At 45.7% G+C, this 15058-nt stretch overlaps 1 protein-coding gene across 1 annotated transcript in view; it reads left to right on the forward strand.

Annotated features, from left to right (window-relative positions):
* The window catches only part of LOC142575015 (endothelin-converting enzyme 2-like), a 211005-nt gene that overhangs the window by 128802 nt on the left and 67145 nt on the right, over positions 1 to 15058 (forward strand). The window contains exons 11-12 of the mRNA XM_075683991.1: positions 1731 to 1855; positions 10724 to 10782. Of these exons, the coding sequence (XP_075540106.1) occupies positions 1731 to 1855; positions 10724 to 10782 (184 nt within the window). The remainder of the gene's footprint in view (positions 1 to 1730; positions 1856 to 10723; positions 10783 to 15058) is intronic.

The following is a 15058-nucleotide window of genomic DNA, read 5'->3' on the forward strand; positions in this document are numbered from 1 at the left end:
AAACAACTATGCTAACCAAAGTCATCGACGAGACGGCATCACATCTTGAATTTGATGCTCTACTTTGCACACACTAATATATTTAAATTCAGCTTTTTCCCTCGTTCCATAGAAGACTGGAATTCCTTACCTGGGTTTATTCGCTCATGCTTACCCCAGAGTTTTGTATCTGAAATCCAAGATGAACGGTCTTAGCCAGCACACCACCCTCATCGTTGTGTCATATTTTTTCTGTGTATAATTTCCCTTTGTTAATCCACTCCTGCTACATCGCTTATTGCGCTGCAGCATGTGCAAACAAATAAATAAAAAGCAAAACTTTCTTTGCCTGCTTTCCCTGGCTTGGCATGGTTGCCTGACTGCTGCAGGACCAGTTGCTATCTTACTGGATATATATATATACACATAGTGGAATCTCGATAAATGGAAATCGCTTAAACGGAACTGCCTCTTAAATGGAACACCATTCTCATTGTTGGTTGGTTTTGTATTCATGCAATTGTATTAAGCTTTGTCTCTCAGTAAATGGAACTCCTGATAAACAAAACCAATTTCCCTGGTCCCTTGAAGTTCCATTTAAAGAGAGTCCACTGTATATATGTTGTGAAGACGAAGTGAACTGAGTCTAGAGGAGGCAGAAGTAAACCAGGTGCAACGGCCATCTTGTCTGCTTCTCTTCTACAATATATATATATATATACACACACACACACACACACACACACACACACACACACACACACACACACACACACACACACACACAAGAGTAATATAATATAAAACTACCTACAAAGTGGCTTATATAACCCTTGTAAGCTGGCCAAATATGCCCAACTTTTGTTCTGTGTAACCTAAAATAACTTCCTACATAAAACTGGAACGTATAATGCTAGCTCACAGGCATCCTTAAAGAACGCCAATCTGTTAATGAAACGGTGCATTATAATTGCACAGATTGCTTGATTTACTTCATTTTCTTTGAGTTAGCCACTCAGTATGTGCCACTGTGTGTGCGCTTGTTCTATGCCAATCCTCCAGAAGGGCATGTGCTCATCAAATCAAACCGAACCTACCAAACCAGTCTTTATATAGCATTAAATAAGCGTCATCAATCACCAAAGCTTCATTAGAACAGCATCATATTTTTTTTTCTGTTCTTTTTTTTTCCAGCTCTCCCTGTAATGTTCACGATGAGGGAAAATGCAGTAACCGAAGCCAAGGGATCTCCACTTGTTGACCATTTGTTGGCAGTGGCCAAGAGTCTGTTTTTGTTGTTCCTTTAGTATGAATATAAATGAGATAATGAAATCAGACCTACATGCAAAGAAAACCACAGCTTAACTCTCTTGTGTTTCGTTTGGCTTCAATGACTCCTGGCATTTTTGCTGGAGGTACCAGATATGGTACAATACAAGCTACCATAGATTACTTGTATTTTAGGCACATATATTGATGCATAAGTTTTCCATTGTTTGTGAAACAGGCTGCTCTAAGACAGACTTTATTTGCAAGAAAGACGGTAGGGCTCTAGCCTGTGGAAGTGGGAGGGACGAATAGTTCTGCAAAAGCCCGGTCCATGTAGCACGCATGAAAGGTACCCAAATAGTTTTTTTTTTTAAAGATAGCATGTTTAAAATGTGTCTGCTTTGACTAACTTTGTGGTCCAAAGATAAATGTTAGTAAAAGGAGGTTTAAAGATGCTTCACTTCTGTAACCTGTCTTTGCAGCTCATTGTCAAGCTTGGCTCACACCTGGAGAACGTGTTTGAGGCTGAGCGTTTCCTAGGACGCAAGAAGGCCCTGATGCTCAATGACCGAGCATACCTGGCAGAAGAGACAGCTGAAGATGAAGTGTGAGTCTGCTACCAAAGAATGAGGTTATTCAAGAGATGAGCCAATCACAACACCCGGCAAGGCTCATCCATGCTGGATGTTCCGTAGTGGTAATTACTAGCGGTGTGCAGATATTCTGAACTCCGAATATGCAATTCAAATCGATTAGTATTCGATTCGATTTGAAAGGCAGTTCTACTATAGAAAATATTTGAAGCCCCGAAAATTGTTTTTATCTGTTCTTTAAGTCAATTTCGCCGCAGTACAGTTGTGTATGTGGCAAAGCATACAGAATGTATTGCAATGAAGCATATTTGCCGTGCAGTGAACCATATCAAAAGTAAAAAGGGGGCATTGTCATGAGTCTCCTACTGGTGCTTATTGCTACCTATCATTATCAGCCCAAATATCCACACTAGTGCTGCCCCTTTGTGCATCTGGACACACGAGCCACCAGGTGAAACCTCTGTGTCTGCTACTAATCAGACTGTTTACAAACTACAAATTCAACCAAGTAGCAAGCTTGGCAATGTTTTTAGATCCTCATTCTAAACTGGTTGAGTACCACCAGGGTGCCTCAATGGCAAAATGGATTAAAAACATGGCTTGGAAGAGGCAAGGAAAATTTCGACACCAAGGAACCGAGATATGTCCTCAACAACGAAAGCTCCTGAAGAGGCTCCTTCCACGCCAGCACTGTGGAAAGAATTTGATAAGCTCATCAACCAGCAACAGTTTTCACTGCCACAAGCACAGGTTGAACTGTGAGTGCGGGATGAAATTTTAGGCCAAAAAGATCTATGTGAGTAGGGGCGTAAGCCTGCTGCTCACTGCTGGCTCGACTTGTGAAGCGACACCTGCCGATACCAGACACTAATGTGTCCAGGGAGCAGCTCTTTTCGGTGTCTGAAGGAACTGCCACAAACAGGAGGGTGTCTCGTCTCCCCAAACATTTTGAGCAGCTATCATTCCTTCGTGACAGCATTAAATAACTGTAGTTATAAAACTGCCAAGCGAAAGTGTTGTACTAGAGGATTTTGTTGACGACGAAGCATAATTTTCCTGTTTGCTATTTGCTTTGCAATAAGCTTGCTTTCTTTTTTCTCGTACATCTGGTTGGTGAAAAAATTGCATTTTTCTAAAAAATAATCAAAAATGATTTTATTCAATTTGCATGCAGTTTTCATAATTCGAATTTACTTAGAAATTGAAAACTTGATGTTCACTCACCCCTAGTAATCAGTTGAACCCAGTTATAACACAGGTTTACGCACTAAAAATTGCATTACAGTTGAATTTCCATAATTCAAACTCGAAGGGGCCCAAAAATGTGCTCAAATTAAAAGGAGTTTGAATTAAAGAAAGCTCAATGAATGAAGCACTTAATTGCAGGGCTGCATTAGGCAGCACATGTGCACTGGGCAAGCAGTGATGAGTTGCGGAAATGTGACTTCATTTCAGCAAGGTGCGTGCTACCGTGAAGCGATACACTTAGGTAAAATTTTCACTGCTGTGAAGCGTACAATTGGTGGAATCTGATCAGCAGGTCAAGCGCGTCGGCATTTATACATGAGTCATTGAAGGTTCCAGCGTAATCGCTAGTGCCCGCATGTCTTCTAGAAAGTACTACACAATTCGCATCACACATGCAATCTAATTATAAAAGGTACGGCGAGAACATACACAATAGATAGAATCAACGATAACACTCGTGTAAGTTCCAAATCACGCAGGCACGCGGAGTGACAACTCCAAGCTGCTAGTGGGTGAAATGCAGTCCCAGAGGAAAGAACAAACAAGTACCGTATTTACTCGATTCTAACGCGCTCCCGATTGGGATGCACACCTGTTTTTCGTGACCAAAAAAAGGAAAGAAATCGCCCTCAATTGTAATGTGCACCCATTTGCTGCGACCTAAAGGAAGAGAAGTCCCTTACAGTACCACGCACCTCATTCTTTCATATAGGAATACAACTTTCTCTCATTTGGAAAAACAAAGATTTACTGCTGATACACTAAAGTTGCAATAAATAAAAAAAGTCGAAGTTTCGCCCGAAAGGCGAAGCATCGATTGCGAGAGCAAACTAGTAGACAGCTATACAAAAAGTAAGGATAGTAGTTTTATCGGTCGTATAAACTTTGAAACATTCGCTTACTAACTAAATTAACGAGCATCATGTCACGCGCGCACAAGGAAACATGAACACGTCTCACTCAGTGACCGCGGAAACTTTTTATAAAAATGCTGGAGTGTGGAAGCAGGAGCGAGCTACTTGACTTTTGTGAGGCCTCTCTCTTCAACGTGCACTAAGGGAAGAGTACACGACACAGTGGGCCTAGATGTGTAGACTGTCTCCACCACAGATTGCTTTCAAGATAGGGACCACATGGCCGTGCCGTACATAGCAGCTGCCGGAGTAGAACACTTCTCCTGTTTGCGCCAGTCCCGCACGCAAGTTTCGGGAACTCCGAACGCCCGTGATGCGCCCCCATTTCCGTCCGCCTCCGCACACGTGATCACTTTCCTTTTAATTGCAGCATCGTGATGAACTCTGCATGTCATTGCAGTCTGCACTTCCATGCTGATAGAGCAAACAGAGAAAATGGGAAGACTGGGAAGACGGACGATGCACTAACCAAAGCACACATACTACAGCACATGGAGGAAGCTACGGCAGCAAACGCTCGAAGCGCGTGCGAGGCGACCATTTTGAAATGCCAAAGGCGATATGGTAATGCAGATTTAGGGTCGTACTCAATTCTAACGCACACACCATTTTTGGACCCATTTTATAGGAAAAAAGTGCACATTAAATTCGAGTAAATACGGTACACATGTCTCTTAAAAAGCTTCATCCCTGTGCTACAAACATGAGAGCTAAAAAGTAAAGTACTCATATTAAAGAAAAATAACCAACAAAGAAACAAAGTCTGAGAGTTCACTGGCGCTGGTAGAAAGGCTCATGGCACACAACATGTACTACTTCAGGTCGCGAGTGGCTCTGCTGTGATTGCATAATGCCGTCTGGCACAACCTCATAGTCCAGTGCGCCAAGATGCCGGATGATCTTGTAGGGTCCGAAATAGCATCACAAAAGTTTCTCACTACGTCCTTGTCGGCATATCAGAGTCCAAACTTAGACTCGGTTGCCGTGCTGGTATTCCACTGAGTGTCAACAAAGATTGTAGTGCTGGTTGTCGGTCCTACGCTGGCTTGCTGGTTCTTGATGTGCAGGCAGGCAAGTTGTCATGCTTCCTTGGTAAGCTGTAGATAGGCAGTGACGTTGAGATTCTCTTCGTTGGTGATGCTCGGGAGCATGGCGTCGAGAGTCATCGGGTTCCTTCTGCAAACCAGCTTGAACGGCGGGATTTCTTGCACTGCCATGTTGTAAGTAAACGTTACGTACGGAAGGACAGCATCCCACATGTTGTGTTCAATGTCGACCTACATCACTAACATGTTGGCGAGCATCTTGTTCGGCGTTCCGTTTGGCCATTCATCTGAGGGTGGTAGGCGGGACTCCTCCGGGGACTTGTCTGGCTATACTGCAGGATGGCTTGAGTAAAAGCCGTTCCTCTGTACAGTTCTGAAGTACAGAGTACTTCTGGCATACCATGTCACAGCAGGATGTTCTCAACGAATAATTCCGCTACTTCTGTCACACTACCTTTTGGCAGGGCTTTGGTTTCTGCGCAACAGGTAAGGTAATAGGTGGCCACGACGATCCACTTGTTGGCTATACTGCAGGATGGCTTGAGTAAAAGCTGTAAAGCTGTAAAAGCCGTTCCTCTGTACAGTTCCGAAGTACAAAGTACTTCTGGCATACCATGTCACAGCAGGATGTTCTCAACAAATAATTCCGCTACTTCTGTCACACTACCTTTTGAGTCTCAACATCGGAAAGAGTCTCAACAAATTCGTCCCGATCTGTAAAAACAGCTGACAAGGAGTCTTAATCAACTAAAGTAAAGCCCCTGGCCTTGTTAGCGATGCCTTGCATTGCTGGCAGTCTTGGCATGTTTTGACGTAATGGGCGATGCCGACAGCCAGGCGCAGCCAATAGTAATTCTCTTGTATTCTAGCGAGCGTACGGGAAAACCCTAAGTACCATGCAGAGTGTGCAGGATTTCTGGCCGAAGTGCTGCGGGCACAACGAGAAAGTCCTTTGCGTGGACTGGGGAGTTCTTCTTCATGGGGACGTGGTTCTATAGTGAAAATGAAGACAATTCATGCCTAAACATCCTCAGGTCAAATTTGGTCTTGTCTTCCAATTACTTAGCTAGGCTTTTTAGCTCTAGGTCTGTTCGCAGCTGTTCGGTGAAGTTGTCGGCACTCATGGTCCCCGAGAAGGTGTCCTCATCTTGCAGCAGCGAGTCAGTGGTGACGTGAGACAGGCAGTCCGCATCAGAGTGTTTCTGTGCAGACTTGTAGACCATGGTAATATCAAATCCTTGCAATCTGAGGCTCCATTGTGCTAGGCGTCCTGACGGGCCCTTTAAATTTGCCAGCCAACACTATGCGTAGCAGTCCCTCACAACTTTGAAGGGCCTACCTGCAGGTAAGGTTGCAGTAGTTTGGCTTCCACTTTCAATGGTGAGCAGCTAGCGTAAGCTATGATGCTTTGGACTCCATCCTTCCTTTGAACTAGTGCGTCTATGTGGATTTCTGTATCGGCATTTTCGTCGAAGCAGTCAAGTACTGGTGGTGACCGCAGGCAGCATTTAAGCTCTTGGAATGCTTCGGCTTGTGGCACTTGCTACTTGAACTTGACTTCTGATTTTGGGAGATGGGGCCAATTGTTTGGTGATGCAAAAAAAGTCCTTAACAAAGCGCCTATAGTAGGCAGAGGCCAAGGAATCTATGTACTGCTTTCTCGTTGATGGGCTGCGAAAATTTCACTATCACAGCTGTTTTCTGTGGGTCAGGATGGACTGCGAACTTGATAATCATGTGGCCCCGGAGCATGAGCTCTTTGTACGCGAAGCAGCATTTTTCCGGCTTAAGGGTGTGGGGTCTCTCACACCCGTGCTCTTGGGACAAAGGAACGACAGTACACACTAGTGCAAACAGTCACAAGGGCATTTATTGCACCTTTCATAGATCAATGCCTGCTAGCCAAGTTGCTACCCATAAAACAAGCCGATGGGCGCGCGACAAATCCAGAAGTCCGACTCACCGCGACCGGAAGCGAGCGAATATGTTCGCCCCATGCTGGATCCCAACGCCTGGTCGTTCGCGTGTATGGTCACGCGAATCGTGGCGCGTTCGCAGGCGGCCACGCGAGGCGGTCTCGCAGAAGCATGGGTCGGCGCGCGGGACGTCCTCGCTGTTAGCCGACCCGCCGGGGAAGAGGGTCGCTCCACGCGCGGCGCGGCACGTCCGTGCCGCTTGCTGTCTCGACCCCCCAAGAGCCAGAGCGCCTTGTCTCCCGGCGCCCGAGTAACATCGCAGCGGCGCGACGCTCGCGCCATCTCTTGCACCGCGCTTGTACCACTCCTACCGCCGCGGGCGCCAGGCCACGCGGCAGGCGAAGCCGCCCTGCAGGAGACGAGCCATGCGGGAAAACTAGATCTCAGGGGAGGCGCGAGAGTCACGCATCCCCACAAGGGTGAGCCCAGATGAAATGGTTGTCTTAAAAACGGTTCCAAGCTGCCTGAGATGATTGTCGAAGTTTCCGACAAGGATCCAAATAGACGAGACACGTCTGCCACTTTAGGTCTGCCAGGACTGTATCCATTATGCACTGGAATGTTGCATGTGCTGAGCAGAGACCAAACGGCATAACCTTGAATTTGAAGAGGCCATCCGGCATAATAAAGGCAGTCTTTTCTCTGTCCCTCTCGTCGACTTCGATTTCCCAGTAGCCACTCTTCAGATCCATTGACGAAAAATGTTTTGCATCGCAGAGTCAGTCCAATACGTCATCCATTTGGGGGAAGGGCTATACAGTAAAAGCTCATTAATTCACAACTCGTTAATTCTAAATTTCGGATAATTCGAAGTAGCCACCGCGGTCCTTCCAACCACATATAGAAGGCAATATGTAATGCATCCCGCTAATTCACACTGAAATCCGCACCGCCACCAGTAATTTGAACTCCACGCCATCGTAGATGGGGAGAGTACTAATGCGCAGGAGCATGTTGGCGATGCTGGCTTTGCCGCACAGTTTGCTCTTTCCATTTGTGGCCTTTTATTTAGGCCTGACTGGAGAGAGATGCATTTGCTCCTGACTAGGCATGGCCAACGCCTCCATAGCAGATCGATTCTCTCCCTTTCTCAAGAGCTTCAAGATAAAAACCCGGACGCAGTGCTGCATGTTTCTTTCTTTCTTTACATCTTTCTCTTACATTTCGGAGGTTATGCTCTTTCTGTACGTAGTGTTCTGCCAAGAAGCGGTACCAGGTAATGTTTGAAACATGGCAGCTGTGACGTTTATCGACACTCGCAGTACAAAAAAGCATAGCCTTTGAGATTCATAGCTATTACACATATCCCAGAATCACTTGGATACGTGTTTGGCCGCTGCCTGTACATATAGCAAAATTCGGCAGCGTGCATCTGGTGCAGCTATGAAAGTACAATGGAAACTAATGTCGCAGCAGGTTGTGCTGCATTTCGCGAGTGCATTTTAGAGTGTAGCTCTTTTTCCTGGTGCGAGCATCGGCGGCACAAAGGCATGTTTTTAGTCCGACGTTTTCAGCGTGCATTGCTTGTGGCCAGTCACGCTATGCCGCTTGTGCTGCGCCAGCCGAAATGCCATCCCCTCTAGACTTCGATGCATGCAACGTTGGCTGCTCTCTTCGGCGCATGCGCAAAACAATCCCCAACTCGCACGCCGCTTTGAACACTTTGAACGGCTGTCTGCGACCGTCGGCGCAGCAATGGGGGTACCTTTTTTCTCCGCACGATGCATTGTGGGTCGACGCAGTCGTCACGACGAACGCACAGATGGAGCAAGAACCATCTCCATGTCGGGTGCGTCAGACCACGTTGGCCGCGTCCGGTTGCATTGGCTGCGCCAGTGCTTCGAACTATAGACTTTGTTGTTCTTGCCAATGGGATCTGGCGTGTGTGCGCGCGTGCTCACGCTACATCTGACTATATACGCACCTTAACTGAGCAGTTTTTTTTCTGACTTCCATGAGTTAGAATTTGATATAATTCGAATTTTCGTAGCATCTTCACGGATTCGAATTAACAAGCTTTTATTGTACAGTGGTGGTGGTGGCAGCTGCTGAGCACCTGCCTGACTTTTTGGCACACTGCATTGCCATGCCTTAAGGTGTTGCCTCTGAGGCATGGCAGTGCACAGAAACACTTTGGTCGTCTCTCATTTGGGCTGCAAACAAAAACAAGACTGCATGATTTGTTGACATAGGTGGGCAGAATAATTGAATAACTCACCCAAGCTCACTCACCGATCTTGGTACATAAAGGCATACTGAATGACTCATGTAGCGAATTTTTATGTGCAAAGGCAGGGCTTCCAACTAAATTCTAGTTTGATGAGCCAGGAACGTCCAAATCGACGGATTTTAACAGATGGAACTCGAAACGAGTGAAGTTTAACAAGATTGTCATCTGTAAATTCCTCCACACTGGAAATAATGCCAGACGTTGTTCCCCATACACCAAAAAGGAATGAATGGAGATGTTTCCTAGTTGTGAGATTGTGTTAAGGGTGACATCCACAGAAAGAGTGTTCTTCCGGGGGTTTGCTTGAATTTCTTCAATTCGGCCTGAACAAGCTTTGCCTGTTCAGCGAATTTAAGACGTTTGTAGCTGTTCACCTTTTCTGGTACCAAGTTGCTGACTGGTAAAGTCCTGAATTTTTTTTCTCCGCATGGAGGCTAAACACCAAGGTAAAGTCCTCGTCCAAGGCCATCTCTTCCGTTAATGATCCTTCAGAAGACAAATGTGAGGCAGCACTAATGTCAAAGTGGTCGACCATGCCCAAAAACAGTGACCTGTTCATCCAGGGTCTGCTCGCGTTGGAGCAGATTGTCCCCATTGCGCACACTGCCAGCGTCTAGGGAATGCGGGAAAAGACAAAAAAGTACTGAGGTACCAAAGCACAGGCTCTGCTTTTAAGGCACTCCATCCCGCTCCGATAAAACTCTGCATAGTATCAAAGACGTCCATAACACGAGATGCCACTGGCATGGGTGCACACCCTGTGGCAGTGCCTTAACCATCCGATGTTGCAAAATTATTGTGTGCAATCCTGACTAGGTTGTCATCGCTGATTTCTTTGCTGGTGGCATCTCTGCTCACAATGCACATTCGCAGCTTGGTGGCATCAGTTCTTTATCTAAATGGCATCAAAAGCAGTTGGCCCGAATCACAATGACAAAACATTCCTAATACTATGTTCGCACCTTGAGATAAAACTGAATGATGGCTGCTGTTGCTGTTATGCCTGAAAGCAAGTAGTAGACAGGCCGAAGTGGGCAGCCTCAGATCGAAGCAGGCAGCCTTGGCACTGCCATGTTTTTATGCAATCATGCTAACCCATAGTAGCCACTGCCATGTGGTAGTCCTCATATGATTAGTGCCATCTACAAGTTACCGCACGTAGTCCGCACATGCACACCACTGTGCTTATCTTTGCCTTCCCAGCTTGAATTTGTAGCACTTTGTGATCCATAATTTTCATGGCGGTGCTTCCAAAATTGCATGGTGATGCGCTCGGTGATATGTTTCTGAGAAAATGGTATCGCAAGTGCTATGCAGATGATTGATGCTATATTAAAAGGGGCTTTCTGTAGTTTGAATCTGTTTGCAACTGCCTTGAAGTCCTAGAGATCACACATAAGAAAGCAGCTGTCTAACCAGCGATACACTAAACATGTATTTTGACATGCATTGTGTCTCTTGTGTGCAGGTGGACCATCTCGGCAGTTGACAGCCATCCTGTATACAACCAAGAGCTGAACTCAATTGGTGAGTTTTCTTTTTGCATGTCGTGGCCACTGCAGGTACATTTTTACCTGGTAGCATGTCATGTATTTACTCTTGTTTATTGCTTGCTGCTTGTTACTGCTGGTGATCGACTTACACTCCAGCTAGGCAAAGAGTCAAAACATGCTATAGCCCTAGTTGGTTTGTCTACATTGTGAGTGAATAAACTGCTGGGTTTAATAATGAGCTGGTGTTTATCTGACTAAGTACTGGATTACAGGCAATCAGCTGGAGATGCACAACAGAAGTATAATGTGACAATGAGAAAAAAGCTGTGGTATGTTCCTGAAACATTCATGTAACCTATATGTGTAAAAATACTAGTGGAATCTTGTAACAATATGAATTTTCTATAGATCTATGACAAACACTTTCTTTTCAAAACTGTACGACCACCAAAGAAGGCAGGAAAATCGTGGATAATAGAAGGACATATGAAAATGATAAAGCGAAAACATTGCAAGTACCATTAGTTCTTATTCTGAAATAGTATTAAAAGAATTCAAGGTTTTTAGAAACAAACTATATGCTGAACTTCAGCAAGTGATGCACGCTTACTATCAGCACGTGTTTGCACCTGTTATTCAGCAGCGTGCTGACATGGTGTGGTGAAGAACAAATAAGGCACTAGGTCATACCACCAAAATGAGTACAGTATTATGTATCACGGTTCTGAATTGAGCTCTAATGCACTTGCAGACTACATTAATGAGCACTCTGTGAACCTTGCCTTTTCTTGTGCTGATTCTTTGCCACCCTCATCAGAAAGAAGAATGTTTCGGAAAGCATCCTCGTTCATCCTGCAGGGCAAGCAGGAGGTGCTCAACGCATTTGATGGTTCACGGAATACAGTCGAACCGACGTAGACTACTTCAGAAATACTTTGCCACAAAAAATACTTTAATGCGTACAGCAGAAGCAGAGTTATTGGCAATCAAACACACCCTTTGTGGTGCTTTTGCTCTTTCTTCAATGCCTTTCACTGTGAAGGCTACGGCGGAGCAGGGTGTGCCCACAACGCTCCGCCTACCAAACTTAGCCCTGGTGCACAGCTCAAATCTGATTTTGGATGTTTCCTGTAGATGCAACTGTTTCCAATTTTCGCACCTACAACGCACCAAACATATTCAAATGTGCCAAACGCAGTTGTCCTCAATGAGCCGCAGTGCAGTCGGTCAGTCGACTCGTCACGGCACCTCGTGGCGGCGGCAGTATCTGTGCTATGTAGCTGACCGCAAGCTACATGCAACAACAGCGTTTGCTTTCTGCGCGACAGGGCTAGAGTGCGCGCTCAAGTTCATATGCTCCTGTCTGGCTGTGCTACGTTATGTGGACTGGCTTTGTGCTGCACCAGTTTGACTGACGGATTGTAGCTACATCCAACTTGCGCATTTTGAAGTGCTATCAACCGCTTAATCATTACGAAGTGAAGCCTGCCAAGGTGCCTAACCAGGAGCAGCCAGGAGTGAGCATGCGCTGGCAAGCGTGCATGTGCTCCGACCTTAAGTTTTGCGGGGTTCGAGGCTGGTCGAGCGTTCAAAACTACTTAAAGTTAGCGAGACCCGACGGCTACGACACCAATAAGGAGAATGGCCCAAGTTGAATTCCTACACGGGCGGCCGCAGCCAAGTGTGAGCAGACGATAGTCGGCTTCTTCCGGAATGATGTCATTATTATTGAAATTTGAATACATATCTTTGCTTACTTCAACCTATTTATTAAACTGTATCAGTAGAGAGAGAGAGAAATTTATTTACAGAAAGGTAAAGAGGTCTGCCTGCGCTATAACTTGCTCTGGCCTGCTACTCTACACTGGGGAAAAGGGACGGGGAGGGAAAGGGCTGATGAATGACGATGATGGTATAAGGAAGAGATGCATATATACAAATTCACAGAGTTGTGGCATCTCTAAAGCCATACGTCCAGCCCAGTGGCTTGGAGAAAAGCTATAGTGGCACTTGTTATCAGGACTGCGCTGTTTGCATTAGGCCAAGGACCTAAAAGAAACTCGTCTGATAGCGGCCTCTTATGGATCTTTGCAATGGAAGAGACCAGCTGCTGTCGTTCTTGCGCAAACGCGGGACACACGCAAAATATATGATAAAGTGTTTCTGACACCTCACAGTATTCACACTTTGGGCTACTGTCACTGCCACCTATCATATGTCTATCAGTAAGTATACCCAGTAATGGTAGGAAGAAGCGCACTGATCCAAACACCCTTTTTGATTGATGTCAGCTGCTGGCCAATAGCAGCCTCATATGGGGATCCCCTATATTACGAAATAAAACGTCCAGAAAAGATAAAGAAGCAGGCTTCTCTTGAATAGAGAGCATTTGAAAGAAATATGACTTCATGCTCCACTTGCGAGATTCATGCGTCGCGCATGACTGCAAAATTTGGCTGAGATGTTCGCAGCAGCGTATGCTATCTGTGGAATGTGTTTTTCCATCGAGCCCGAGGGGTGCTTCGGGATCCCTTTAAATCACGTACTGCTATAACGACTGCTTCAAACCAAAGGGCACACGGCAGCCCGTGCCCCACTCCAGTCCAACTGCGATGATGATATGGCTTTCGAGATGAGCGAGCGAGCAACCGCCTCGCATGGATTTCGGGAGCCGCAAAGAAGCTCATGCATGGTCACCTGTTTTCAAGGCGCACCACCACGGCAGGAGCACGCTGCGTGCAACATAAACAGCATGTTGCGAAGTATGTGCTGGCATGCAGTCGTAATGTCGAGACCTTGGTGTTCGTGCTTGCACCGCGAGCACATGCCACCCAACTTTATTTATTTATTTATTTATTTATTTATTTATTTATTTATTTATTTATTTATTTATTTATTTATCTATCTATCTATCTATCTATCTATCTCTCATACCCTCAGGGCCAGAGGCATTACAAAGGGGAGTGGTACAAAAGAAAATGTGGTACATGGGAAGTAAACAAAACGCAGCGATTAATATGAACAATACGCAATGCCAGAATACGAGAGGTTTCTTTCCATACAGTGTTAGCTGCTGTGTCACAAAAAAGATATTCCTGGTTATACAATGTTAGCTAATGTTTCATGAAAGAGGCTGTTATCAGTAGTATTTATGACATCAGCAGGAAGGTGGTTCCAATCTATACATGTGCGAAGGAAAAAAGACTGGCAGAAATGCTTTGTTTGGTGTAGATATGTCCCAACTTTATGACAGTGATCAACACGCTGTGATACATAATGAGGTCTTGTAAAGAATTGCGTGTGCAGTGTAGGATGATGACAAATCCTATGAAAGAGTGCTATACAGGCAATTCTGCATCGAACAGATAGCAAAGGAAGACTAAGATTAACGTTTCATGGAAGAAATGCTCGCAGTTCTATAATAATTAGAAAAGATAAATCGAACTGGGTTATTTTGGACAAGTTCTAAGGTCGTTTTTAGGTTATCCTGACCAGGATCCTATACAGAAATAGCATATTCTAATTTAGGACATATTAGAGTTTTATAGAGTAGGTGTTTTAGGTTAGAAGGCCATTTTTGTCATCTTTTGCCATTCCAACCGAGGGCGCCAACCTTTAGCGTCCACGCGTAGCGGCGTCGGTGAGCGCTACAGGACCGCCCGCCCAGATGGAACGGCGAAATGTACTCATCGACAAAATGTAGACAGTGCCATCTTGGTTACATGCAGATCCGCAGATGTGCCGGAGACATTTTCAGGGAGCTCTATAAGAGGCGTCTCAAGGTAGGCCGATTTGAGGCAGTCTAATGAAACTACCTCTTCATGACCATTTAATAGGATCGTGGCGGACTTCAGCATCTTGTGGAGGACATGGTATGCCCCACAGTAGGAGGTTGTAAGAGGTGCCTTTGCAGCGTCTCGTCTGAGAGAAACGTAAGTGGAAAACGCAACTTCCGGATGCAAAGATGCTGTGGTCCAAAGATCAAGGCAGGATGGTGCACAGTTGCTGAATACAGTCCTGTAGGCTTTGAAGGTACTGCAGTGGCTGGGGCAAGGTGTCCGAAGGAACGGAAAAGTCTCCAGAAAGCTGCAAGGGCACACCATAGACGAGTTCGGCCGGAGGACAGCCAAGGTCACGGCGAAGGACAGCACGTAGGCCGAGAAACACCATAGGTAGGTGGTCGACCCAGTGCTCCCGATCCAAGCGCACAGTGAGGACAGCCTTGAGCTGGTGATGGAACCACTCAACCATGCCATTGGCGCTGGGATGAGATGCACTGGTGAGACGGTGTATAGCGCCGAGCAGGCGGT

Source organism: Dermacentor variabilis, chromosome 3 (genome assembly GCF_050947875.1).
Source record: "Dermacentor variabilis isolate Ectoservices chromosome 3, ASM5094787v1, whole genome shotgun sequence".
Classification (NCBI taxonomy): Eukaryota; Metazoa; Arthropoda; class Arachnida; order Ixodida; family Ixodidae; genus Dermacentor; species Dermacentor variabilis.